At 35.0% G+C, this 25305-nt stretch overlaps 2 protein-coding genes across 2 annotated transcripts in view; one reads left to right on the top strand and one right to left on the bottom strand.

Annotated features, from left to right (window-relative positions):
* The window catches only part of MSH4 (mutS homolog 4), a 90466-nt gene extending 86073 nt beyond the window's left edge, over positions 1 to 4393 (top strand). The window contains exon 20 of the mRNA XM_043460944.1: positions 1731 to 4393. Coding sequence (XP_043316879.1) covers positions 1731 to 1922 — 192 coding nt within the window. The 3' untranslated portion in view covers positions 1923 to 4393. The remainder of the gene's footprint in view (positions 1 to 1730) is intronic.
* A 5389-nt stretch (positions 4394 to 9782) lies between these two features.
* On the bottom strand, positions 9783 to 24810 carry ASB17 (ankyrin repeat and SOCS box containing 17). The gene is made up of 3 exons (XM_043447419.1): positions 24270 to 24810; positions 12492 to 12771; positions 9783 to 10068 (listed from the first exon to the last, which is right to left on the bottom strand). The coding sequence occupies exons 1-3, from the start codon at positions 24668 to 24670 to the stop codon at positions 9862 to 9864; spliced, it is 888 nt and encodes a 295-aa protein (XP_043303354.1). The 5' UTR covers positions 24671 to 24810; the 3' UTR covers positions 9783 to 9861.
* Between the last annotated feature and the right edge of the window lie 495 nt (positions 24811 to 25305).

Genomic DNA, 25305 nt, shown 5'->3' with positions numbered 1-25305 from the left:
ACTTGTCATTTCATCATTTTGACCTGATTGTGTACCACATTTTCTAATGTGTTTGCTCTCTGTTTCCTCCATCTGAAATATCTTTCCTTCTAGGCTCTTCTACCCATCAAGATTCATTTTATTATTTATTTTCATTTATTTTTATTAGTTGGAGGCTAATTACTTTCCAATATTGTAGTGATTTTTGTCATACATTGACATGAATCAGCCATGGATTTACATGTATTCCCCATCCCGATCCCCCCTCCCACCTCCCTCTCTACCCAATCCCTCTGGGTCTTCCCAGTGCACCAGGCCCGAGCACTTGTCTCATGCATCCAACCTGGGCTGGTGATCTGTTTCACCCTAGATAATATACATGTTTCGATGCTGTTCTCTCGAAGATTCATTTTTAATAGGGCTTCCCTGGTGGCCCAGACAGTAAAGAATCTGCCTGCAGTGTAGGTGGGAAATAGCCCCTAGAGAAAGGAATGGCTACCCATACTCCATCCTACTGAAGCCTTTCTTGACCCAAACTGGAAGTGAATTTTCTTTCCTCTGAATATTTTTGTATCTCCCTTATGGAACTTTTCAAGGTTAATCAATTGCTTGTAAACATGTATGTTTCAGTGTAAGACTGAGGTTTTTGAGTTGCATTGTCATTTCAGGATGACATTTTTGTATCTCCTGTAGTCGTAAATACAATTTATGGGGTCCGGAATATAGATAATAATAGCTATAATTATTGTTTAAGTGATAAATGGATAGTTGATCAATCAGTATATCAGATAGATGGATGGATCAGTGTTCTATCTCATGGAGTTGTATGCAGTTTTTCTATAGTGACAGTAAGAGAGAATTCCTGGCTATTGAGGAGTTCCTGGCTACCTAAAATTCCTGGCTATTTAGAAGGAGTTGAAAGGATTATATTTCCCTTAGAGAATGGAAACTAAGTCTTTACATAAAAAGTTAAGATTGAAAAAATGCTGATTCCTCTATCTAGCTCAGGCAAAAAAGTTAATGAAGAATTTTCTAGTTGTACTCCCAACCCTGAAGGGAGGTATTCAAGGACTGAATATCCAGAGGTCTTCCAAAGTATTAGAAGAGTCCCATTTTAAGCATTATTTCTTGGGTATCCTTAAGTACAATTTGTTAAGAATTAAGGGATAATTTTAACTAGCTATTTATGTTGCTTATTTTAAAAATGTAATTTACCCCTGAAGCAGTATTTTCTTTTAGACTCTAGCAATTTCTATATATGAACTCTCTTGAGCAACAGTTTACTGATGACCCATTCTGTCCACCAGTTTATCTGCTGGGGAATTAAAGTAGGAGATAGCAGAGTAGTACTCTGAGTGACATTTAAAATTATGAAGACTACATAGTAATGAGCAGAATGTTATTTTCCCATAACTTTTCAATGATAAAGTGTTTGTAAGACATAATTCTGGTGGATTTTCTATTACTTTTTGGTGTTGTATTGAGAAACTTGAACCATTTAGCAGATTTTTTTTCATTGAAAAATGGTTTTCAAGGATTAAGGATCTGTCATAAAGTAGTAAATACTCATGAGAAATTTTATTCTCCAAAATAATATTTATTTTTTCTGGTATATTATTTGCTAGTTGGATGGGACTGACTTATCCAAAAAAAAAATTGGTTAACCATTGAATTCTTATTATGAAAGGAGATAGAATGTTCCCAAAATAAGAATCATATTTTAATTTTTATCTATATTTTTTCAATAACAGCAAAACCAAAGGAGTACCCCTGAGATGGAAAGACAGAGAGCTGTGTACCATCTAGCTACTAGACTTGTTCAAACTGCTCGAAACTCTCAATTGGATCCAGACAGTTTACGAACATACTTAAGTAATCTCAAAAAGAAGTATGAAGCAGATTTTCCCAGGGCTGAACAAGATTCAGGAAAGACTGAAGAATAGTAACAATTCATGTCTTACACTAATGAAATAATGTCTTAATATGAGGAAACTAGAATTCATTCTTCCTGTGAGCAAAAGAAAATATTTGCTAAATTTTATATTTTAATTGAAAATTACATTATATTAACATCAGAATTATCATCTATATATTCTGTATAAGAAAATGTTTGTTATATAACTTAAGAAAGAAATGAGAACTATTTAAAGAACTGATTTTTATGTTAGAAAAAATCCAATGTGACACTTTTCTCTTTTATGAAACTTCATGTTATAAGTTATGGTTTCACATGTTATCGTATATAGTTTAGCTAAAAGAAATCTTTCTTTGTGGGCCTGGAAACTTATGTGAGGTTTTCTTTTACACTCTTATTTGGAACCAATATTTCTTTTACATTCTTATTATGACTCAATAATTTCTTAATTAATGCCATCAAATTCCAACACTGGATACATATGAAGTTTGTTAGAATAGCGTTGAGAGTTTTAAAGTATTCATTTTGGCATTCAGTATAGTTCTAAAGGTTGAAATTCAGCAAATAGATATTTCATAACGCAGAGAGTGTTTCTGGAAGGAGTAGTTACCTAATAGCCAGGTGTTCCATTTTCTACTCACCAACCCCTTCCCTTTTCGAAATTTTCAGTTTTGACCATCTTTTTTAGGTGAATAACCAAGGCAGCAGAAAGATAATATTGATATGTTTGCCTTAATTGTTGATTCACAAGGAAACATTATGAAGAATTGTTTTTGCACAGGCATGTGGCTCACATACCTTTTAGAGTTTACCCAAAGTTTATTCGATACATGGACAAAAGAAAATGGAAGACTGTCAGTTGTTCAATAACTGCAAAGAGCTTCTCAAACACCTTATTTCTGCAGTTCCATCTCAATAAAAGACTTAGTCACATAATCTCAACCCAAAGGCCTAACATGGGGAAATTGTTAAATAATTTTAAAGTATTTTTGTTAATGTATGCATATTTTATTTTACAAAATGTAATAGTTTTGACTTTATTAAACTCTTGGTATTCTAATTGCATATTAATAGCCAGGTATACTGAAAAGTTATAATCTGAATGATACGTGTTCTTTTTTAAAAAAAAAAAATTACTGTAAATTAGTACTTACATTAGATATATGTTAAATGTCCTTTTAACTTATATTTCCTATTCTCATGTTTTATAAATAGAGCTCCACAGTATTTGAATTTGACTATTAGCCACATTTTAATTCACAGCCTTTGAGATGAATTGTATTTTGTGTGGTCATTCCTAAAAGCAGGTAGATAATTTAGACTTGTGGCAAGTTTCTAGGAGGCACTGAGGAGCTAAAGGGCATCATACACTGTTTAAGAGGGCAGGGAAGAAAAGGAGGAAGCAATGAAAGTCAGAAGGGGAGCAGGGCTGTGGAAGAAAAGCAGGCAGCAGAGACAAGTGCAAACTACTAAATATGCTAGATATCATTTCCTCAGATGTATTAGCTTCCCTTTACATTTAATGCCAAATTAAATTCCACCAGACTTTTAAGAAATTGTTCATCATTTAGAGCTTTTGATGCAAAAACTGTAGCCAACTGATTAATCCGTTTTATTTTAGATTTGAAGTACTGAAATAAAAATGGGTTTATATCTTATTAAAATTAAATTGCTTTTTCTTCAATCATTTTGTGTGTAGCAGAAGCACATGAAAAAGCAAGTCAGATGAAGATAGAATTATTAAGTCATGGTGCTATAGGACAGAGGTGAAAGGTAGGGAGGCGATCCATTCTTTAATTTTCAGGTCTATTTGCTCTCCTCTTTAGTACCTCTTCACCTTTGTCTTTCTCTAAAATTATAGATCATTATCTCAAAATCCAGTCTTTTAAGATAAATATTCATAATGTTGTAGCAAACTCCTTGATAATCTACCTCAAAGCCATTCTTTTAGTCTGTTCCACCTTTCTCCTCACATAAATTAATCTTTCTCAAGTCTAGGGCTAAGGTACATGGGAGTAGAGGAAAAAGGCAGCTAACCCTCATGCCTGGGAAGTAACATGTATATTTGTTTATTTTTTAATTTACATACAATAAAATTAAATTTTCATTTTAGTCTATTATTTTATGAATTTTGGCACATTTATGGATTTGTGGAACCATTACCACAATCAAGATACAGAACAGTTCAGTCACTACCAGATGATTTCCTCAGTACTAGCCCTTTGTGGCCAAATTCTTCCCTGACCTCTGTCTTCAGTGGGAATGGTTAAGGATTTCTTCCCTATAATTTTGTTTTTACCAATCAGGTAGCATGTGACCTTTGAAGACTGGCTTCTTTTAGTGAGCATCATGTACTTTAGAATTTATCCATTGCTAGCTGGTATTCCATTGTTTGTATTGACTATGTACCATGGTTTATTCACTCACTCACTGAAGGACATTTAGGCATTTTGTTTTTGACGATTATGAATAAAGCTGTTATGAACATTTGGATACAGATTTTTGTGTGAATGTTAAGTTTTAATTTATTAAAATTTACTTAATTTAGTTGACTGGCTCTGTCATATTGTAAGTATATATTTAACTTCGTGAGAAGCTGCTAAACTTTTTCTGAGAGGGTTTATACCATTTTGCATTCTTATCAACCATGTATGAGAGGTTCAGTTGTCCTACATGTTCTTTAGCACTTGTCAGTTTTTTAAAAAATATTAGCCATTCTAATAGATGTGAAATGAGTAATGCATTTAAGATATTTTAAAGTTATTCTGATCATTCTTTCACAAGCAGTGATTTTTAAAACTCTTTCCAAAATTATTTTTTAGCTGCTTTTTTGTTTAACCTCTCTTGGTAGCACATTAAATGTTTCCCTTCAAGCAAAAGTTTCAGAGTAAGTCTTACTGTAAAAAGAAAAAAACTACTGAAAAATCTAATTCAATAATATTTACTATGGAACAGACAACATGCTGTGCGCTAGGTGCACAAAAGATGTCTGACCGTGAGGTAGACTTCAGGTGTAGTTAAGAGAAAAAAAGCACACACGGAAGGGTTGGAACACCATGTGGTAAGTACGATAGTAGAGGAAAATAAGAAGGGTAATAGCACCAAAAAATGTTTGCAATTCTTTGTGGCTCAAGGGAGTTTAAGGGTAGTAAAATATGTCAAGTGCTCAGGAACAGAGAGCATTTTAGTTAAGGATCACCAAGTGTAAAAGCAAAAAGATGTGACACCAGAAGCAGTTTGGTTTATCTGGGGGATAGAGTGCATATGAGAGTGGCAAAAGGTTGAAGAAGGTGCTTTATATAGTTTCTCCTTTAGATGGCAAAAGAGTTTCCTGGAGAGTAGAAGAGGATGGTGGTGGTAGAGGAATAACATGATTAGATTTTTCTTTTGAAAGATCATCTGGGTGATAGCATAAATGGTATGGAGATGTGTGGTTGAAACCAAAAAGATGAGATAGTTTAAGAAACTTTAAGTAGTGCAGAAGATAATTGATGATTAAGAGTAGAAACAGTGAGAATGGAGTGAGAACAGGTGTGTGTGTGTGTGTCTGTGACAGAATGGAGTGAGAACAAGTGTGTGGGTGTGTGCGTAACAGAATGGAGAACAGGGGTGTGTGTGTGTGTGTGTGTGTGTGTATGACAGAATGGAGTGAGAACAGGTGTGTGTGTGTGTGTGACAGTGAGAATGGAGTAAGAACAGGGGTGTGTGTGTGTGTGACAGAATGGAGTGAGAACAGGTGTGTGTGTGTGACAGAATGGAGTGAGAACAGGTGTGTGTGTGTGTGTGTGACAGAATGGAGTGAGAACAGGTGTGTGTGTGTGTGTGACAGAATGGAGTGAGAACAGGTGTGTGTGTGTGTGTGTGACAGAATGGAGTGAGAACAGGTGTGTGTGTGTGTGTGTGTGTGTGTGTGTGTAAAGGAGGAGAGTGGAGATGGTGGAATGTCTGGTGGAGTAGAGAAAACATTGATTTGAAAGATATTAAGGAGATTTTGTGCTGATTAACCAGATTAATGATTCATGACTTATCTGATTTTTTAGTGAGGGAAAGGTGTTATTGGTTGAAGTGTGTCTTTTTGAAAAAAAAGCATTAAATCCTAACCCCCTGCACCTCAGAATGTGACCTTATTTGGAAATAGGATCATCTCAAATGTAGTTCGTTAAGATGAGATCATACTGGAGAAGGGTGGGCCCCTATATGACTGGTCCTTAATAAGATTACTATGTGAAGACAGAGACTCGGAGAACACCATGTGAAGATAGAGGATTGGAATGATACATCTACAAGCCAAGGAATACCAAAGATTGCTGGGAAACCACCAGAAATTAGGAATAGACAAGGAAGGATTCCCCTACAGGCTTCAGAGGGAGTGTGGTTCTACTAACACCTCAGTTTGGACTACTGGGCTCCAGAACTGTGAGATAATAAATTACTGTTGTTTTAAGCTATCTAGTTTGTGTACTTTGTTATGGCAGCCCTAGAAAATTAATACAGAGAGGAAGAGTCAAATATGATTCTAGGTGGTGATTCCATCAACTATGTTGAGAAATATAGAAATAATAATTCCAGTAGAAAGAAATTTCAGGGAATTCTCTTGTGGTCCAATGGTTGGTACTCAACCCTCTGACTACCAGGCTCTCAGATTAGATCCCTGGTTAAGGAACAAAAATTCCGCAAGCTGCATGACCTGGCCAAAAAAGAAGAAAAGATTAAAGGTGATTATTTTTTTACTTCATATTAACATGTATTTTCAACCAAAAAAATTACCTGTCTTACATGCTACTGGTAAAATTTTCAAATGTGAATACATTGTGTGTTGTTTGAAGTTCCTGTATATTTATTTATGAGCTTAAAATATGACCAGTCATAATTACATGTAGTTTCAGTTCAGTTCAGTCACTCGTCATGTCTGACTCTTTGTGATCCCATGAACTGCAGCATGTCAGGCCTCCCTGTCCATCACCAGCTCCCGAAGTTTACCCAAACTCATGTCTATTGAGTTGGTGATGCCATCCAACTATCTTATCCTCTGTTTTCCCCTTCTCCTCCTGCCCTCAATCTTTCCCAGCATCAGGGTCTTTTCAGATGAGTCAGCTCTTCGCATCAGGTGGCCAAAGTATTGGAGTTTCAGCTTCAGCATCAGTCCTTCCAATGAACACCCAGGACTGATCTCCTTTAGGATGGACTGGTTGGATCTCCTTGCAGTCTAAGGGACTCTCAAGAGTCTTCTCCAACACTACAGTTCAAAATCATTCTTTGGCACTCAGCTTTCTTTATAGTCCAACTCTCACATCCATACATGACTACTGGAAATACCATAGCCTTGACTTGATGGACCTTTGTTGACAAAGTAATGTCTCTGCTTTTTAATATGCTATCTAGGTTGGCCGTAACTTTCCTTCCAAGGAGTAAGCGTCTTTAAATTTCATGGCTTCAATTGCCATCTGTAGTGATTTTGGAGCCCCAAAAAATAAAGTCTCTCACTGTTTCCACTGTTTCCCCATCTATTTGCCATGAAGTGATGGGACTGGATGCCATGATCTTAGCTTTCTGAATGTTGAGCTTTAAGCCAACTTTTTCACTCTCCTCTTTCACTTTCATCAAGAGGCTCCTTAGTTCTTCTTCACTTTGTGCCATAAGGGTGGTGTCATCTGCATATCTGAGGTTATTGATATTTCTCCCAGCAATCTTGACTCCAGCTTCTGCTTCATCCAGCCCAGCGTTTCTCATGATGTATTCTGCATATAAGTTAAATAAGCAAGGTGACAATATAAAGCCTTGACATACTCCTTTTCCTATTTGGAACCAATCTATTCCATGTCCAGTTCTAACTGTTGCTTCCTGACCTGCATACAGGTTTCTCAAGAGGCAGGTCAGGTGGTCTGGTATTCCCATCTCTTTCAAAATTTTCCACAGTTTATTGTGATCCACACAGTCAAAGGCTTTGGCATAGTCAATAAAGCAGAAATAGATGTTTTTCTGGAACTCTTTTGCCTTTTCAATAATCCAGCGGATGTTGGCAATTTGATTTCTGGTTCTTCTGCCTTTTCTAAAACCAGCTTGAACATCTGGAAGTTCACGGGTTTAAGTATAATAAATAAGCATTTCTATAATTCAACCCTGTGATGCGGTTAAAGGATTAAAAGTAAAACAAGAGTAAAAGCAAGTGATCTCATTATGTTGTTACTTTGCTATTTCTATTCTGTTGTTAAGAAACTTAAACAATTGTTTTATCTTACTATAAAACTGATATAATACCCTTTTCTTATGAATTGTCAAAATTTTGACAGTTCCCAGATTGCAGATAGACACTGAGAATGGATACTGTCTGCCAGTATCTACTGAAATGGATCTAAATGCAGTGATTAGGTGGGGAACAGGTTCTCATTGCCAAGGACTGTGAAGCATCTAAGATTTTCAACTTACATGCAAACTAGCAGTTTAGTTTCCTGTAGTATCATGTTTGCCGTCAGAAGACAAAAGACTGGGTAGGACAAAGGACTTTATTTCTAGTGGTGAAGCATGAGCTTCTTGTTTGTGTTGGTTCCACATACTCCCATTGTCAGATGTGTAGTTGTCCAGGTAGATATGCACACAGTAGATTGGTGTTATAGCTGAAGAACCCCAAGCTTTCAAAACTCTAGTCCTTTAAAATGTAAACACACCTGCTTGACCGTTTATTTCCCCGGAGGAAAACATTGCCTTTATTACATTAGACACCGATCAAACCTGCCCTGTGCTCAGAGCACCAATCAGTTCCTCTGCTCATAACATGAGAGACCCGTGGAGAATTTTCTCCCAGTTCTCATCTGCCAACAGTTGACTTCTCTCTAGTTATATAAAGAAGGGTCTAATACTCCAGATATTAAAAAAGCAGAATGCTAAAAACTGTCGTAGAATACATTGTTGTTGTTTTTTTTTTAAAGATAACAAGTTCCTTTCTTACCAAAGAGTATGCAGATTTTACTAATGTGATGTTGGGTCAAAATGGTTTCTTTATTTGTATTAAAATGCATATAATTTGGGGGTGGATGAAATGGGTGAATATGGTCAAAAGGTGCAAACTTTCAGTTATAAATATGTCCTGAGGATGTAATGTGTAGTGTGGTAGCTATAGTTAATATTGTATTGCATATTTCAAAGATGCTAAGAGAGTAGGTTTTGAGTTCTCATCACAAGAAAAATTGTAATGGGAGATGATGGACGTTATCTGGACTTATTATGGTGACTATTTCACAGCATATAAATTTATTGGATCATTATGTTTATACTTGAAACTCTTTAATGTTATATGCAACTATATCTCACTAAAAAAACTACTGCTAATATAGTATTCAGAGGTATCATATACCAAAACACTCAAGCTCCATGTTGTAATTTAAAGCTAATTATTTCCAGACATAATACACTTCTGTCGTCCTACTCCTAGCACTTTAGTTGACTAATTCTTTGCCTTGTATTGTTTGTGACCATGGCTGCTACAGAATTATAAATTCTCTCATGGAAGGGATCACCTATTAATTTAATTAATTATTCCCTACTACCAGGCACTGTATTTTATTTGCAAAGTAACTCAATAAATGTTTGTTATTATGAATACAAAATATAAAATAATATTTACCTAACCTAGGACAAACTGATAGTAAAAGCCTCAGAGCTCAGAATAGTAATATAACCAGATTTTCCATGAGTATTAAGAATGCTCCAAGGCAAAAATAACTTTTAAAAATGGAATAAAAGAGTAAACCTAAAATGTTATAAAAATGCATATAATTTGTTCCACCATATAGATAAGTAATGGGTACAGCCATATACCGATTTAAAAGTGATTCATTTAGTATGTTATGTGAAAATATATTTTCTAATGGAATGTTCAGTGCAGTAAAAATTTGTGTGAAGTTAATAGTTTATTAACTTCTAAACCATACAACAGTGAGCATCCTTAAAGAATGCCAAAAAGATGTGCATTAGCTTTCTAAATTCAGATAGTTCTGTAGACGAACAGGAATTAGAAGTGAAAATATTCCATTTGGGAGCATATTGTTGGTTAGTAGTTGAGCCCTGATGGTTATTCTGCAAAGATGTAATAGTTCACATGGATCTTCGTATCTTGTTGCAGGAATGTAGTCCAGCCAATTTGAAATAATTGGATGTCCTCCTAAACTTAGCTCCATCTAAAGAAAAGAGAAATATTTTAACTTTGTAATATTAATCACTGGATTTGTCCAAATTATAAACATTTTAATTTTTTATTTGAATTAAAAAAATTGTATCTTAAGTTTATTAACCCTTATAATGCTTTTTTCCCCCAAAACATTTTTACCTTACTCAAGAATTTTTATACCCATTTTATTCACAAAATCACATATAAAGTTAATGTCTTTTGTGTCTAAGGACACAAAACATTATTTCTTACAACAGTGAATCTTTTTTAAAATTTTAGACAGATCATATACTTATGGTTTATTAGCTTCTCCTCTAGCGTGTTGTCAATTTGACCATAAACTGAAATTATCTAGGAAACTTTAGAAAATATCAGTGCTGAGTTTCTATTCCTGAATTTCTGATATAGTTGGTTTGGGGTCCCAGGAGGCTCTAGCCAATGCAGTAGATATAAGAAGATGAAGGTTCAGTCCCTGGGTTGGGAAGATCCCCTGGAGGAGGGGACTCTAGTATTCTCGTCTGGAGAATCCCCATGGACAGAGGAACCTTTAGAGGCTATGGTCCATGGGGTCACAAAGAGTTAGAGATGACTGAAGCAACTAAGCATGCACACACAGACGACATAAACCTGTCAGGTGATTCCAATCATTGTAATGTAAAACTTCACACTGCTGAATCACGACAAGATCTGACAAGAGGTCCATCCCCCGGAAGATGACTTTTTAAGGTTTAGTTAAGGTAACCTTTTAAATATTTAGTTCTAGAAGACAAATGTTATTAGCCTGATACAGAAGTAAAAGACATCTGCTGTAGTACTTCTCTACAGATTGTATGACACTAACTTAAATGATATATAATTTTTCACTAGTAAATAATTTTTTAAAGAATATCTTAAAAAAAAAAAAAAAAAGAATATCTTGTGTCTACTCAGCAGTGAGCTTGGTGCTTAGGATAATTGCTAGGCTACACAAAACAGACAGTCTCTGGGCTCACAGAACTGTGGTCTAGAAGTAACGATATCTATATGTATATTTACAATAAAACTGGGAAGTGTGGTAATGCAAAGCAGGTTATTTGAAGTGTTCTTTAAGCTGGTTTTTATGCCATCTTTCACCTTCTTGTTCAATGCCACTTCACTTGTTAAACTGCAGTTGACTGGAATCCAGCTTTGACTTTGCCATTCAGGCAAAGATTTTGATCAACTCATTCTATCCTACTACTGATACTGTTCTATTTTGAGTGTACTTCAGGAATAGCATTCACAGAGATGGCTGAGAGTCAATATGTCCTATAATAATGGTACAAAACTAACACTGGACAAGGACAAGCAAATTCCTAAAATTGGTTGCCAAAATGGTTTAAAATTGGTTGCCACAATGGTGGTGGTGGTTTAGTCACTAAGTGGTGTCTGACTCATGGACTGTAGCCTGCCAGACTCCTCTGTCCATGGGACTTCTCCAGGCAAGAATACTGGAGTGGGTTGCATTTTTCTTCTCCAGGGGATCTTCCCAACCCAGGGATCTAACCCCATCTCCTGCATTGCAGGCAGATTCTTTACCAACTGAGCTACAATTTGACTAATTTGCCCTCCTTACAATTGGCCCAGGGGTGTTTGATTGATACACATAGTTAAGGCTTAAGAAAATTAAAGATCCAACAGAATTATATTTCTTAGGAGTTTATTTCTGGTCACACTTTTAAAGACAAGGGGGATTGCTAGATTCTTTAGTAATGTGGCTAGTTTAAATTTATAGGGCTACCTTCTTTATCTTAAGCAGAGTTATTTTTTGAAACTAATAAACTTGATACAGTTTGATGCTAAAACTTGCAGTTCATTTTGACAGGATGAACATGCCCGTTGAATGGTTTGTTTGTTGTTTTTTTTTCCCTAAACCTTATCAAGGAGAAACTCTTCATATTTCTGAGGGATAGATATTTTCAACTGAACAAATATTTAAAGTCTTTATATTTTCATGCTTAAAATTGTTCAGGAATTTTGAAAAGCAAAATATGTTTCTTGGTATGTGATTTTATGTGGGGAGAAATGCAACTTTCATTTTAAAATGTTCTATAGGAAAGTAAGTCTGTTAAAAATTTAATTTGTGATTTTAATAGATATAGAAATCTTAATAAACAGGTTATCATGTAATTAGGATGTAATAATAACATACATCAACTTAATAAATGCTAAAATAAACTATAAATTTAACTTTTAAAAATTATTTCATATTTAGAAGATATAAAATTATGAACTAAAAGAGTTAATGTTCAAGATAATTGGAATTCCACTTGTTTTTAATTTATAAGCATATACTCAGTGATTAATTTTTCACTGGATCCCTAGATTTAAAATTAACTTTATTCTTGCCTCACAGTTCTGTCTTAAACTTGATCAATAATTGAGTCAAAATACAAAGTACAATATTTTCCTTACCTCTATTTCCCTGATTGAAATGACAGAAAGCACTCTGGAACAGAGCACTAAACATGTTTTGGCTTCTTCCTGGATGTCTACCAGTTCATGACCAACCTTTATTCTCTCTCTTGAACGGTAGAGCAATATTGTTAACACAATGTCGATAGGGTTTTTTTCTCTTTCTAAGATCCCATATTGCAGGAGTATTTTTAAGATATTGGATTGTCTCGTCTGAGCAACATAAAGTAGAGGCGTGATGCCACTTAACGGGTTTGGACGGTATACTGGAGTGAAAGTTCTGTGGACCAGATAAACAAACAAGACCTCCGTGAATGTAGGATTAAGAAATGCAGTAAACTCTTTGTCTTAAAATCATAGTATTATATTAAATAATAAATATCTTAAATAACTTTAATGGAACTTTACCTTTATATATAATATGCCTTAGAAAGAGTTTTCCACTCTGAATCTAGGCCAACTTGAAGGTTAAAAAATAAGAAAGCTCCTACTACATACTTAAACCCCCTTTACACTTGTAAAAACAAACAAACAGATTTATATTGTGTGGAAAGTATTTAACTTTAGCGATAGCAATTCTGTTTCTCATTTGAGAAATCCTTAGTGATTAGAAGTAGCATTATGAAACTGATATAGCTCTAGAAAATCTAAAATGGAATAGAAGGACAGACTTTTGTATTTTACTTTTTAATAGAACAGAATTATGTGACCCTTTTGATATCTTTTTGTTTTTGTTGTTCTTGATCATGTATCAGGCTTGGGACTGAATTGAGTTTGAAAATTAGACTGAAAAGGAAAAAAGTGTAACTACCTTAATTCTATTTTTTCACTTTAAGAAAATTAGAATTGATATTTTCAGGTTGAAGAAATGTAAATTATGATGAGGGCCATATCAGGTCTCTCAAGGAAAGAATTTAATTTTCCTTCTTCAGTAGAGTTTTGAGAGTTCTCTGAAATCTTGCTTTTCCTGGAGTACTATATGGTGGCTGGACTTGAAAATTTATGCTCCATTATGACAGAAATGAAAATTTTATTTTTTCTAATTGTATGTAGTTCTTGCAGTCGTTTCATTTCACGGACATTTATGTTTGCTATTAAATTGGTCAAGATATGTAGATAGGACATGGTAGAATCAACCATAGGGGATTGTCTTAATTAATTATCAAGCCTTGATTTGTCCAAGTAAACATGGATTTTAGGACTAAAGAAAGGGAAATTTTACTCATAGTTCTGTCTCTGGAAGTCTCTTGATTGGCCTAATAAAATACTGATATAGTCCACAAAACCACATACAAACTATAAATATTAGTTTTATACAATTATGCCTATCAAGGAGAGCATTATTCAAAAAGAACTTTAGGATTTCAAATAATTAAAATGGGAGGTGACATGATATAATGCCGAAAACAGTAGAAATTTAAAAGTTCTAGTTTCTAGGTTTCAGTTCTCCTAACAAGATGTGTGACATCAGGTAAGTCAGCCTCTTTGAGTCTCCCTTTCCTCATGCATTTATTTATGTGTTCATTTGCTCAGGCATTCATTAGCTAATTTATTTAACGCTTGTCCAGAGTGTACTAAGTACTAGATATGCAGAGATGAAAGATGCTTATTATGGTCTAGTAAGGGAAATAGGCAACTAATTTTAAAAACTTCAATGCAAGATGGTAATTGCTATGATAGAAACATGCTTAAGATACTGTAAAAGCATTGAGGAGAGGCACCCAACTCTACCTAGAATACTCATTGCCTGTAGGTTATCCTGGAGCTAAGACTTGAATGATTAGTGGATGTTTGGCAATAAAAAGATTGAAAAGAATGTTTCATTTACAGACATAAACCAACTTTGGAGTATTGTTATGCAAGAACTTGCTATCTAAACTGTATGTTCTGTATTAGATAAGTTCTCTTGTTGATGTGTATTTGGGGTCCTAGAAACCTCCCCTGTGGTTCTTGTCAGGAACTCCAAAAAGTACAGCGTGAAAATTACTAGACCAAAAGTCTATCTTCAAAGCTTCACTGAGCTCTGAAATGCCAAGTTTTATGATTAAAAAAAAAAAAAAAGTGCAGTGCAGAATAGCATTTTAGAAATTAAGAAGTAAGATTTTAATATTCTGCCAGTGGTACTATATATATCCTTTTAATTCTATATATAGTATATACAAACTCTCTCCTAGAGTCATCTCCAGATCAGTATTGTCCTGAACATCTCATCTTTTTCACAAATACTTCTAATACATATGCAAAATTCAATTCCTAAACTACCTCTGTATTCTTTCTCCTGATTATTGGTATTCACGTTCCCAAATCACAGCTGCCTCCAACTTTTCTATGTTTCTTGGATTTGTGTGTTTTCTTCCCTTCCACTTTCAATTCTGGGACAAGTCTTGATGATTGTATAAGACTCTGTCAAACAAACTCTTTTGCAAAGTCTTCTTTGATTGCCTGATTTTATCTTACTCCTTATGGCTTTTTGTACATAACTCCTTTAAGCCCTTATCATTTTGGACAACTTGCTTAATGTCTCTAATCTTTCATTTTCTTATCTTCAAAATAAATGGATGGGCAAGATAAACTATAAAGTTTTAAGTTGTATGGGGCAATGCCTTTTGTCTGTTTAGTATGCTATTATATCCCTAAATGCCTAGAACAATGCTTGGCCCATAGTAGATACTCAAGTATATGTTAAGTGACTTTTTTACTATTATCCTGAAAAATACTATTAATTTTCATTAATTAAAATTAAAATATTTAATTTTAATATTATTAAAATATTATTAATTTATTCTATAGCTTTGGACCTAATAAGATTTTTGGTGAAGTGCAATCACTTAGAATTTTCAAGAACAATATCATTTATTCATCTTGCTAACTCTGAAGATATTTGACTTAAGAGTCTTATAAGTATGGGGATTCAGGGTACTTAGGGGGCAAAAAATACCATGAGTGGCTCTTTTTAAGATTTAGAGATATTAGCTGATTTTAAGATGTTAAGATTAAGATTACCTGTAGAAGATACTTTGGACCAAAAATGTTGAAACATAACTAAAACTCAAATAGGTTTAAAATGAGATTTGAAAGTCTAGTCTGTACCCAGATGGCATATGATTAATCCTCACGTTTAAAGAGCATGTTATTGTAAACCAAAATTTGCTTAATCTGTACTAACAGTTAATTATAATAGTACTTATATGGATGGAGGGAGGCAAGCAAGTCAAGAATCAGTTTTTAAATGTGAGCTTAGTGAACTGAACCCTCTGTATCTGAAAACCTGTCATATACACAGTTACGAAATGGGATATAATATTTCCATAGAGATATGCAGAGAATGATTCCATTTTGCAACTATAATAATTATTTCTAAAATGTTTCCTAGTATTTCTCTTTTGGTCTGACTGCCAATTCAATATATGTTTCTTCACAATAATTTTATCTCTGATATTTGACACAGTTGACTTTCTTGAGATATTGTCCCATGGCTCAGTGGGACCATTCTGTTTAAGATGCAGCTACCTCTTTGACTATTCATTCTCAACCCTCTTTCACTGATCCCTCTTTCTCTGCCCTTAACATCTAAGTAAAGTAAATGTGGTCTTTTGACTAATTTCTCATCTGACTAACTGTTCTCAGGCAATTTCATCTGTGACAGTAACATGAATTACTGTCTATTAATTTATTCAGCAAATACTTATTGAATGCATACTGTATGCCAGACACTCTTTTGGGTACTTGGGATATATGAGTGAACAAAACAAAGATACCTCCTTCCTTGCTAATACAGTAGTGAGAGGAAACAAACAAACAAAACAAGAATGGACATAGCAAACAAGATAATTTTATAGTATGTAGAAGTTCTGATAAATATTGTGGGGAAAAAGAAAAAGTAAGCCAGGATAAGTATGGAGGTGCTGAGAAGGTACAGTGAGGGTATTTGTCAATGTTATTTATATTGTTAATTGAAGTGTGGTTAACATGCAATATTATATTGGTTTCAGGTATACAACATAGTGGTTTGATATTTAAATACATTATGAACTGATCACTACAATTCATCATCTGTTACTGTGTAAAGTTATTACAGTATTATTGACTATATCCCCGATGCTGTAAATTACATCCCCATGACTTATTTTATAACTTGAAGTTTGTACCTCTTAATCTCCTTTACTTATTTCTCCCAACTCCTAGCCCTGCTGCCCTGAAACCAATAGTTTGTATCTATGAGTCTGTTTCCTTTTCTTGTTGTTGTTCATTTTTTTGTTTTTTAGATTCCACATGTAAGTGAAATCATATAGTATTCGTTTTTCTCTATTTAAATTATTTCACTTAGTGTAATATCCTCTAAGTCTGTTGATGTTATCACAAATAGTAAGATTTTATTCTTTTTTATGGATGAGTAATAATCCATTGTATTTATGTGTATATACACAGACATGACTTCATTATCTACTATGGTTATTTACGTTACTCCCATATCTTGACTTCTATAAATAATGCTGCATTGAACATAGACATGCATATATCTTTTTGAATTAGTGTTTTCATTTTCTTCACATAAATACCCAGAAGTGGACTTGCTGAGTCCTATGGTAACTCTATTTTTAATTTTTTGAGGAACCTACATACTGTTTTCCACAGTGACTGCACAGTCTACATTTTCAGCAACAGTGCACAAAATTTCCCTTTTCTTTTCATTAACATTTATTTGTTATCTTTTTGATAACAAACATTCTGACAAGTGGGGAGTGATCTCATTACGGTTTTAATTTGCATTTCTCTAATATGTGTGCTATGACCAGTTCATTCTCTTGGCAAAACTCTGTTATTTGCCCTGCTTCATTCTGTACTCCAAGGCCAAATTTGCCTGTTACTCCAGGTGTTTCTTGACTTCCTACTTTTGCATTCCAGTTCCCTATAATGAAAAGGACATCTTTTTTGAGTGTTAGTTCTGAAACATCTTGTAGGTCTTCATAGAACCGTTCAACTTCAGCTTCTTCAGTGTTACTGATAGGGGCATAGACTTGGATTACCGTGATATTGAATGGTTTGCCTTAAAAATGAACAGAGATCATTCTGTCATTTTTGAATTGCATCCAAGTACTGCATTTTGGACTCTTCTGTTGACTATAATGGCTACTCCATTTCTTCTAAGGGATTCTTGCCCACAGTAGTAGATATAATGGTCATCTGAGCTAAATTCACCCACTCCAGTCCATTTTAGTTTGCTGATTCCTAGAATGTCGACATTCACTCTTGCCATCTCCTGTTTGACCACTTCCAATTTGCCTTGATTCATGGACCTAACATTTCAGGTTCCTATGCAATATTGCTCTTTACAGTATCGGACCTGACTTCTATCACTAGTCCCATCCGCAACTGGGTGTTGTTTTTGCTTTGGCTCCATCCCTTCATTCATTCTGGAGTATTTCTCCACTGATCTCCAGTAGCATATTGGGCACCTACTGACCTGAGGAGTTTATCTTTCAGTGTCCTATCCTTTTGCCTTTTCATAGGCAATGCCAAAGAATGCTCAAACTACCATACAATTGCACTCATCTAACATGATAGTAAAGTAATGCTCAAAATTCTCCAAGCCAGGCTTCAGCAGTATGTGAACCATGAACTTCCAGATGTTCAAGCTGGATTTAGAAAAGGCAGAGGAACCAGGGATCAAATTGCCAACATTCACTGGATCATCACAAAAGCAAGAGAGTTCCAGAAAAACATCTATTTCTGCTTTATTGACTATGCCAAAGCCTTTGACTGTGTGGATCACAATAAACTGGAAAATTCTGAAAGAGATGTGAACACCAGACCCCCTGACCTGCCTCTTGAGAAACCTGTATGCAGGTCAGGAAGCAACAGTTAGAACTGGACATGGAACAACAGACTGGTTCCAAATAGGAAAAGGAGTATGTCAAGGCTTTATATTGTCACCTTGCTTATTTAACTTATATGCAGAATACATTATGAGAAACGCTGGACTGGATGAAGCAGAAGCTGGAATCAAGATTGCTGGGAGAAATATCAATAACCTCAGATATGCAGATGACACCACCCTTATGGCACAAAGTGAAGAAGAACTAAGGAGCATCTTGATGAAAGTGAAAGAGGAGAGTGAAAAAGTTGGCTTAAAGCTCAACATTCAGAAAACTAAGATCATGGCATCTGGTCCCATCACTTCATGGCAAATAGATGGGGAAACAGTGGAAACAGTGACAGATTTTGTTTTCTTGGGCTCCAAAATTACTGCAGATGGTGATTGTAGCCGTGAAATTTAAAGATGCTTAGTCCTTGGAAGGAAAGTTATGGCCAACGTAGACAGCATATTAAAAAGCAGAGACATTACTTTTCAACAAAGGTCCATCTAGTCAAGCCTATGGTATTTCCAGTAGTCATGTATGGATGTGAGAGTTGGACTATAAAGAAAGCTGAGTGCTGAAGAATTGATGCTTTTGAACTGTGGTGTTGGAGAAGACTTTTGAAAGTCCCTTGGATTGCAAGCAGATCCAACCAGTCCATCCTAAAGGAAATCAGTCCTGAGTGTTCATTGGAAGGACTGATGTTGAAGCTGAAACTCCAATACTTTGGCCACCTGATGGAGGAACTGACTCATTTGAAAAGACCCTGATGCTGGGAAAAATTAGGGGTGGGAGGAGAAGGAGATGACAGAGGATGAGATGGTTGGATGGCATCACCAACTCAATGGACATGAGTTTGGGTAAATTCCGGGAGACCTGGCGTGCTGTGGTTCATTGGTTCACAAAGAGTTGGATATGACTCAGTGACTGAACTGAACTGATTGAATATGTGTGCGCACATGCACACATGCTGATATTAGTGATTTGAGCCTCTTTTCATGTCTATAAGCCATGTGTATGTCTTTCTTCGGAAAACACCTATTGGGTCTCCAGCGCTTTTTCAAAATTTTATTTTTATAATATTGAGTTCTTTACGTGTTTTTGATATTAACCTCTGATTGGATATATTGTGCATATCTCCCCTTACTCAATAGGTTGCCTTTTCATTTTGTTGATGCTTTCCTTTGCTATCCAAAAGCTTTTTTAGTATGATGTAGTTCCATCTGTTTATTTTTGCTTTTGTTGCCTTTGCCTGAGGATATGTATTTAAGAATATATTGCTAAGACTGATGTAAAATTATGTACTGCTTATGTTTTCTTTTAGAATTTTTATGATTTCTGGTCTCATATTTCAGTTTTAAATAAATTTTGAGTTTATTTATGTATATAGTGTAACAATGTGGTCAGTTTGTGTAGCTACCCTATTGTCCCAACACCATTCATTGAAGAGGCTGTCTTTTCCCCATTGTGTATTCTTACTTCCTTTGTTATAGATTGATTGACCATAAAAGCATGGGTTTATTTTTGGACACTCTATTCTGTTCCGTTGATGTATGTATCTTTTTTTTTATGCCAGTACTATACAGTTTTTATTACTATAGCTTTGTAGTATAGTTTGAAATCAGGGCACAAGATACCTCTAGCTTTTTTCTTCTTATTCAAGGTTGCTTTGGCTGTTGATGGTCTTCATGGTTCCATACAAATGAACCAAGGAATGTAAGCAGGCCTTAGAAGTTGGCAAAAGCAGCTAATGCCTCTAGCTAGAGCCTCCAGAAGGAATCTGCCTTGTGACATCTTGATATGAGCAATTGTAGCCTCATTTTGGACTTTTGATCATCAGAAATTTAAAATAATAAATTTATCTTGTTTTAAGCTGCTAAGTTTGTGGCAGTTTGTTACAGCAGCAAAAGGAAACTAATACAATCATCAACCAGTCTCAAAATTTATAAATCTGAAGATTAACTCTTCTTCCTCTTTCATTCTCTACTTCTGATCACCTACTGTAATTCTGGCTATTCTGTTTAGTAATATCTCTTCTTTTCCCATTGCTATTGTTTTAGTTAAGTCCTTATTATAATTTACCTGGACAGTTGTGATAACAAAGGGTGGTGAGGGGCTGCGTGTGTGGGGTGGTGGTAGTAGAGCAGAATTAGTTCTTCCTCCCAAATTATTATAAATACACGTATAATCTTAGTTAGCATACTGGGCATGCTGTGCAAATTCAGCTTCAAGCAACTCCTCTAACCACTTCCCTCTTTTCAATCAGATGTGTCCCTCAACCTTTTCTACATAGAAATTCTGGAACTGCTGTTGTATGGAGTGATTGAGCAGTCTGCTTATTGGTCTGTCAGCTCCAGCTGCAGCCTTCCTTCCCACAGTCCAGTCTTCAGATGGGGGCGGATTAATCTTTTCATACTACAATCCCTATCTTCACTGACTGGGCATCACCCATGGTGTAAATTGTAGATTTCTTAGTGTGGCCTACAAAATCTTTCATAGTTTCACTTTTAGGCCTTATTGCTCACTATTACTTGATTTCCATCTCATTCTCTAGCAGTTGCTGAGTTGCCTGTAGTCAATGGATAAAATGTGTTTGTGTCTCTCTTGGCTTTAGTCAGCCTCTCTCTGCCTAGATTACATTTCTTCAAGGGAAAGATAGGGAAGACTCCTTTTTATCTTTTAAAAATCAATTTAAGACATCACTTCTAAAGAGCCTTCTAGATATCTGCTCCTTCCCAATAGTGTTAACAATGTCCTATGTTCTCTCTACCTGTACATATTTCTGTTTCTGAATTTATACTGTAATTATTATTTTCATGGTCTGCTTACTAGTCTGTGAGCTCTCCAAAATCAGGAAATATATCTATTTTGTTTTTGTATCCCCGACAAATAACACAATGCCTAGTACTTAGAAAATGCTAAATACTTGCTATTATTTTAACTGAATGATATTATCTCTCTGTAACCACTTACAGTCTGTCATACAGTAGCATTTATTTTTGCTATAATAAATAAGCAAAAATAAAATGAACAAACTTTAAGTTCCTTTCCCTCACTAATTCTGTCTTTTTTTCCCCCAGGGTCCTATACACTTTATGATTGTATTAGGGAAATTATTAAACTGGAGTGTATACAAGGGAAGGTGACCAAAGAGTGATGCTGTTATAGAAATAAAGAACAACAGATAGTAGGAAACTTAAGATATTCTTTATGGGGACATAATAACTATGTTCAAATATTTGAGGGCTTTTCATATAGGAGACAGAATGAGTAGACTTTGTCCTTTATATTTCTGGGGGCAGAGTTAGAGAAATGGAGACAGAATTCAGTGCATTATGAGAAAGAAGAATCTAATAATATTGTATAAAAATTCACTTTTCATCTAATGCAATCTTGATTAACCACTTGCTATGTATCTGGATAGTTCTAGGCACTGAGGATTCACTGTTGAAGAAGTAGTCAAATTTCCTCCTTTCATGGAGCATTTTTTTTTTTTTTTTAGCCACACCACATGGCGTGTGGGAGCTTAGTCCCTCAACCAGGGATCACACTTGCACCCCCTGCATTTGAAGCACAGAGTTTTAACCACTGGACCACCTGGGAAGTTCCTCCTGGAGCTTACTTTTAGCAAGAGTATATAGTGGACAACCAGTACATGGTTGGAATATAGTGTTCAAAGAAGAGTGACATAAGAATAGTTTTGGGAGGTTGGATTTGGGGATAGATTGTATGGGAATTTTTAAAAATGGATATTGATTTTGAATTTTTTTCTACTGGTAGTGGAAAAACTTTGGATGATTTTAAACATGGGTGGTATGGCCTATCTTACATTTTTAAAAGGTCACTCAGGCTGCTGCTTCAAGAACGGATTGTAAGAAGGAAGAATGGAAGCTGGAAGATTTCTAGTAGGAGTCTTTTGGAGTTATCTAGGTAAGAAGTAATGGTGGCTTCACCTAGGTTAGGAATGGAGGAGATGAAAAGTATAACATGTTGGGATATGTTTTAGAGATAAAAAGATTTGCTGATGTGTTGTGAAAGAAAGAAGAGAAACAAGAATAAGTCCTAGATTCCTGACCTGAGCAACAGAGGCTGTCAATCAAGTGGAGAATTCAAGAGAAGGAGCAAGTTGGCAGGCAGAGGGTAACTTAGATCTATACTCTGTTTTGTTTCTGTTAAATTTCCGATGTTGAGCCGATAGCCTAATAATATGAGAGGAGTCTGGGGCTCAGAGGAGAGGTCAGGGCTGGAAATAAAGATTTAGGAGTCACTGACATATGATCAAACTTAAAGTCGTGGGACTCGGTAAAATCTTTGAGAGGACAGTGCATAGCTAGGACAGAGAGGGTCCCTGGTAAAGGAATGGTTTGTCTCAGGAAATAGTTAACTCACTCCTACTAGCATTGTTCAAGCAGAGACCAGATGAGCAACAACCAGAGATACATTATGGGAGTTGTTGTCCAGGAAGAGAGGCTGGGGGAGGTTTGTTAATGAATTCTTAGGTTCCCTTTGAATTTAAAGTTCTGTGACTCTGAAAGATCCAAATATCTGTGGTACATAGAATTGGTCTGTAATGTATTTTACCTTGAGGATGCATCTAAGTCAAAATATATCAATCTTAAAACAATTTATCAAAACAGTTGTTAATGGCACACTCTTATGTCCCACTGTTGTTTCTTTTTCATTTGCTGTTCTTTCTTTTCAGTTTTCCCTTCTTGCCCCTCCACTCCCCCCGTTAACCTTTGTAAAAAACTTAATCCTCTCTTCCTCTGTTTCATTTCGTTTTTCTCTCCTATGGGCCTGTGAGGGATCCACAAAGGCATGACTTAGTCCAGTTAGTGATGCTCGTTGTTCGAAGCTGCTGATCTCTGCTATAGTTACATGTATAATGACCCTTAAAACAAATGAAAAGTGCTATTTTGGAGTTTTATTTATTGATATTGCAGAATTCAGCTCTCAGTTTTTGTACTTGGGTTATTATTGGTTATTATTAAGGAAAGTAATCTAGTAGTTCCGTAACACCACATAGGTTCACATAATACACAATCAAGAAAACGACTGCTACAGGCAGAATTGAAATTGGTTTAGTCTTAAACTGATTTTATCTGTCTTATTTTTCATTACATGCATAGTTCTATCATTGTGCTAAGTACAGTGCCTCATATATAGTAAGGTGATACATATTTTGTTGAATGAGTGAACATATGCACATCTATTCTGTTCATTAGATATTCAAATGAATATTTAAAACCAAAAAGTAAATTGGAGTTAGTGCAAACTAAGTAACTTTAAAATCTATATTACAGACTATAAAGAGGTCATGTTAGATATTTTATTCTGATAAGATCCTCAGTAGTATTCATTAGCTAGGTTGCCATGTTTAGATTATGTGAAAATGTGATTCCATAGCAGATTGAATCAGGTATTTGACTTTCATTGTAGTCAGCACTGGGGATTTGATGTCAAATTTGCCAATGATATTAACATAAAAAGAGAATTATTATGTTTAATAAGTATTACTAAGTGAATATGCATTTATACTCTGAATTATACTTTGGAAGTCAGTTTATATACATGATATTATAGGTAAACATTCTCAGTATTCTCAAAAAGAAGACAGCACAGCATTACAAAAGCAATGTCTTTGACTAGTTACAGAAATCTAGGTTGTCTAACATTGCATTATCTTGAGCACTAACATGTAAGCTCTATAGAGCAAACCACTAGTAATTTATTGACACATAATAATGTACATATAGGCAAAATTCTATTGAATAAATAATGAAGAAATGAACAAATGAATGGATAATCAAGTCAGGATTCCTTATATAGTCACTATGCATATACATTTTAGAGAAAAAGGAGTAGTATAATCCCTTAAAGAGAAATTTTCTCCTTTTATGTTGAAAACATAGATTATTACCTCCATATCAGTGCCAGGTCACAACTTCTGTCTTGAACATAGTCTTTTGTCTTCTTGAGAAGCAGCTCCACAAAGTCAGGATTACCTTTTCTGGCAAAAACCCAGTACAGAATTGTATTCACACATATTTCATTAAATTCAAAGTTAACATTTAGTTCGAAACGGTATCCTGATTTTTCCACAAATGCAATATAATCTGAGAGTAGTATGTCAAATCCTTCCAAGTCGACGTACTTCAGAATTCTTGCCAGTGTTCTATAAATCCTGGGCTCATAGCAGTGATATCCCCACTGACGCAAAAACTGCAAGGATGGTCTTTTAAGAGTTCTGTCAACAAGACTACAGAATATATTGCTTCGTGGGCAAGAAGTCTTACAACATAATTTAGAAGATTTACTCATTGCTATTTAAGGCAATGATATAGAAATAGAATCACAGGAAGTCATAATGTAACCCTTCAGTTACATATTTTCATAATATGGTAGGCTTTACTTCACAAACAGGAAGTGCCCTTTAAACTGTAGCCAGAAAAAAAAAAAATCATGTGAAATATTACCATCAAGTACTGGTGACATCACAATAGATGGAGATCTGTCATCAGTACAGGTCAGAAATTTGGTATATTAAATGTAACTGATGACTTTTGAGAAAAACATATTGGACAGAAATGGCATGAGGGAGAGGTAAGATATGATATTTTTAACTTTCTAAGAATTCACTTCAAGCTAATAGTAGGTTTATCGAGTGCTAAAACACAGTCTACACATGAGACAAAATAGTATTAATGATCATATTGATTATTCTTTTTAGGCTATAATATAACAGACAGTGATAGAATGAAAAAGTTCAGTACTATTGTTCTCATGTTCTGCATGAGGACTGCATATTCTCACAATCTTCATGGAATATTTTTCCCTATTTTATAATTGAGGAAACTAAGGCTAAAATAGGTTGAGATCTGCCAATAGGTTCTGTATTCTCAGAGAGAAAAGATGTCATACAATATTAAACAAAATTTGGATACTTTGTTTTAGAA

This window comes from Cervus canadensis, chromosome 2, assembly GCF_019320065.1.
Source record: "Cervus canadensis isolate Bull #8, Minnesota chromosome 2, ASM1932006v1, whole genome shotgun sequence".
Classification (NCBI taxonomy): domain Eukaryota; kingdom Metazoa; phylum Chordata; class Mammalia; order Artiodactyla; family Cervidae; genus Cervus; species Cervus canadensis.
Note: the sequence above shows the minus strand (reverse complement) of the source record. Positions and strands in the feature narration are given on the sequence as shown.

Bases quoted from the DNA above. Each gene is read 5' to 3' on its own strand.
- ASB17 (XM_043447419.1), bottom strand. From the start codon at position 24,670: ATGAGTAAATCTTCTAAATTATGTTGTAAGACTTCTTGCCCACGAAGC. The intron at 12,772-24,269 runs GTAATAATCTAT...TCTGGTCCACAG, and splicing joins GACCTGGCACTGATATGGAG to AACTTTCACTCCAGTATACC. The intron at 10,069-12,491 runs GTAAGGAAAATA...TCTTTTCTTTAG, and splicing joins TTTCAATCAGGGAAATAGAG to ATGGAGCTAAGTTTAGGAGG.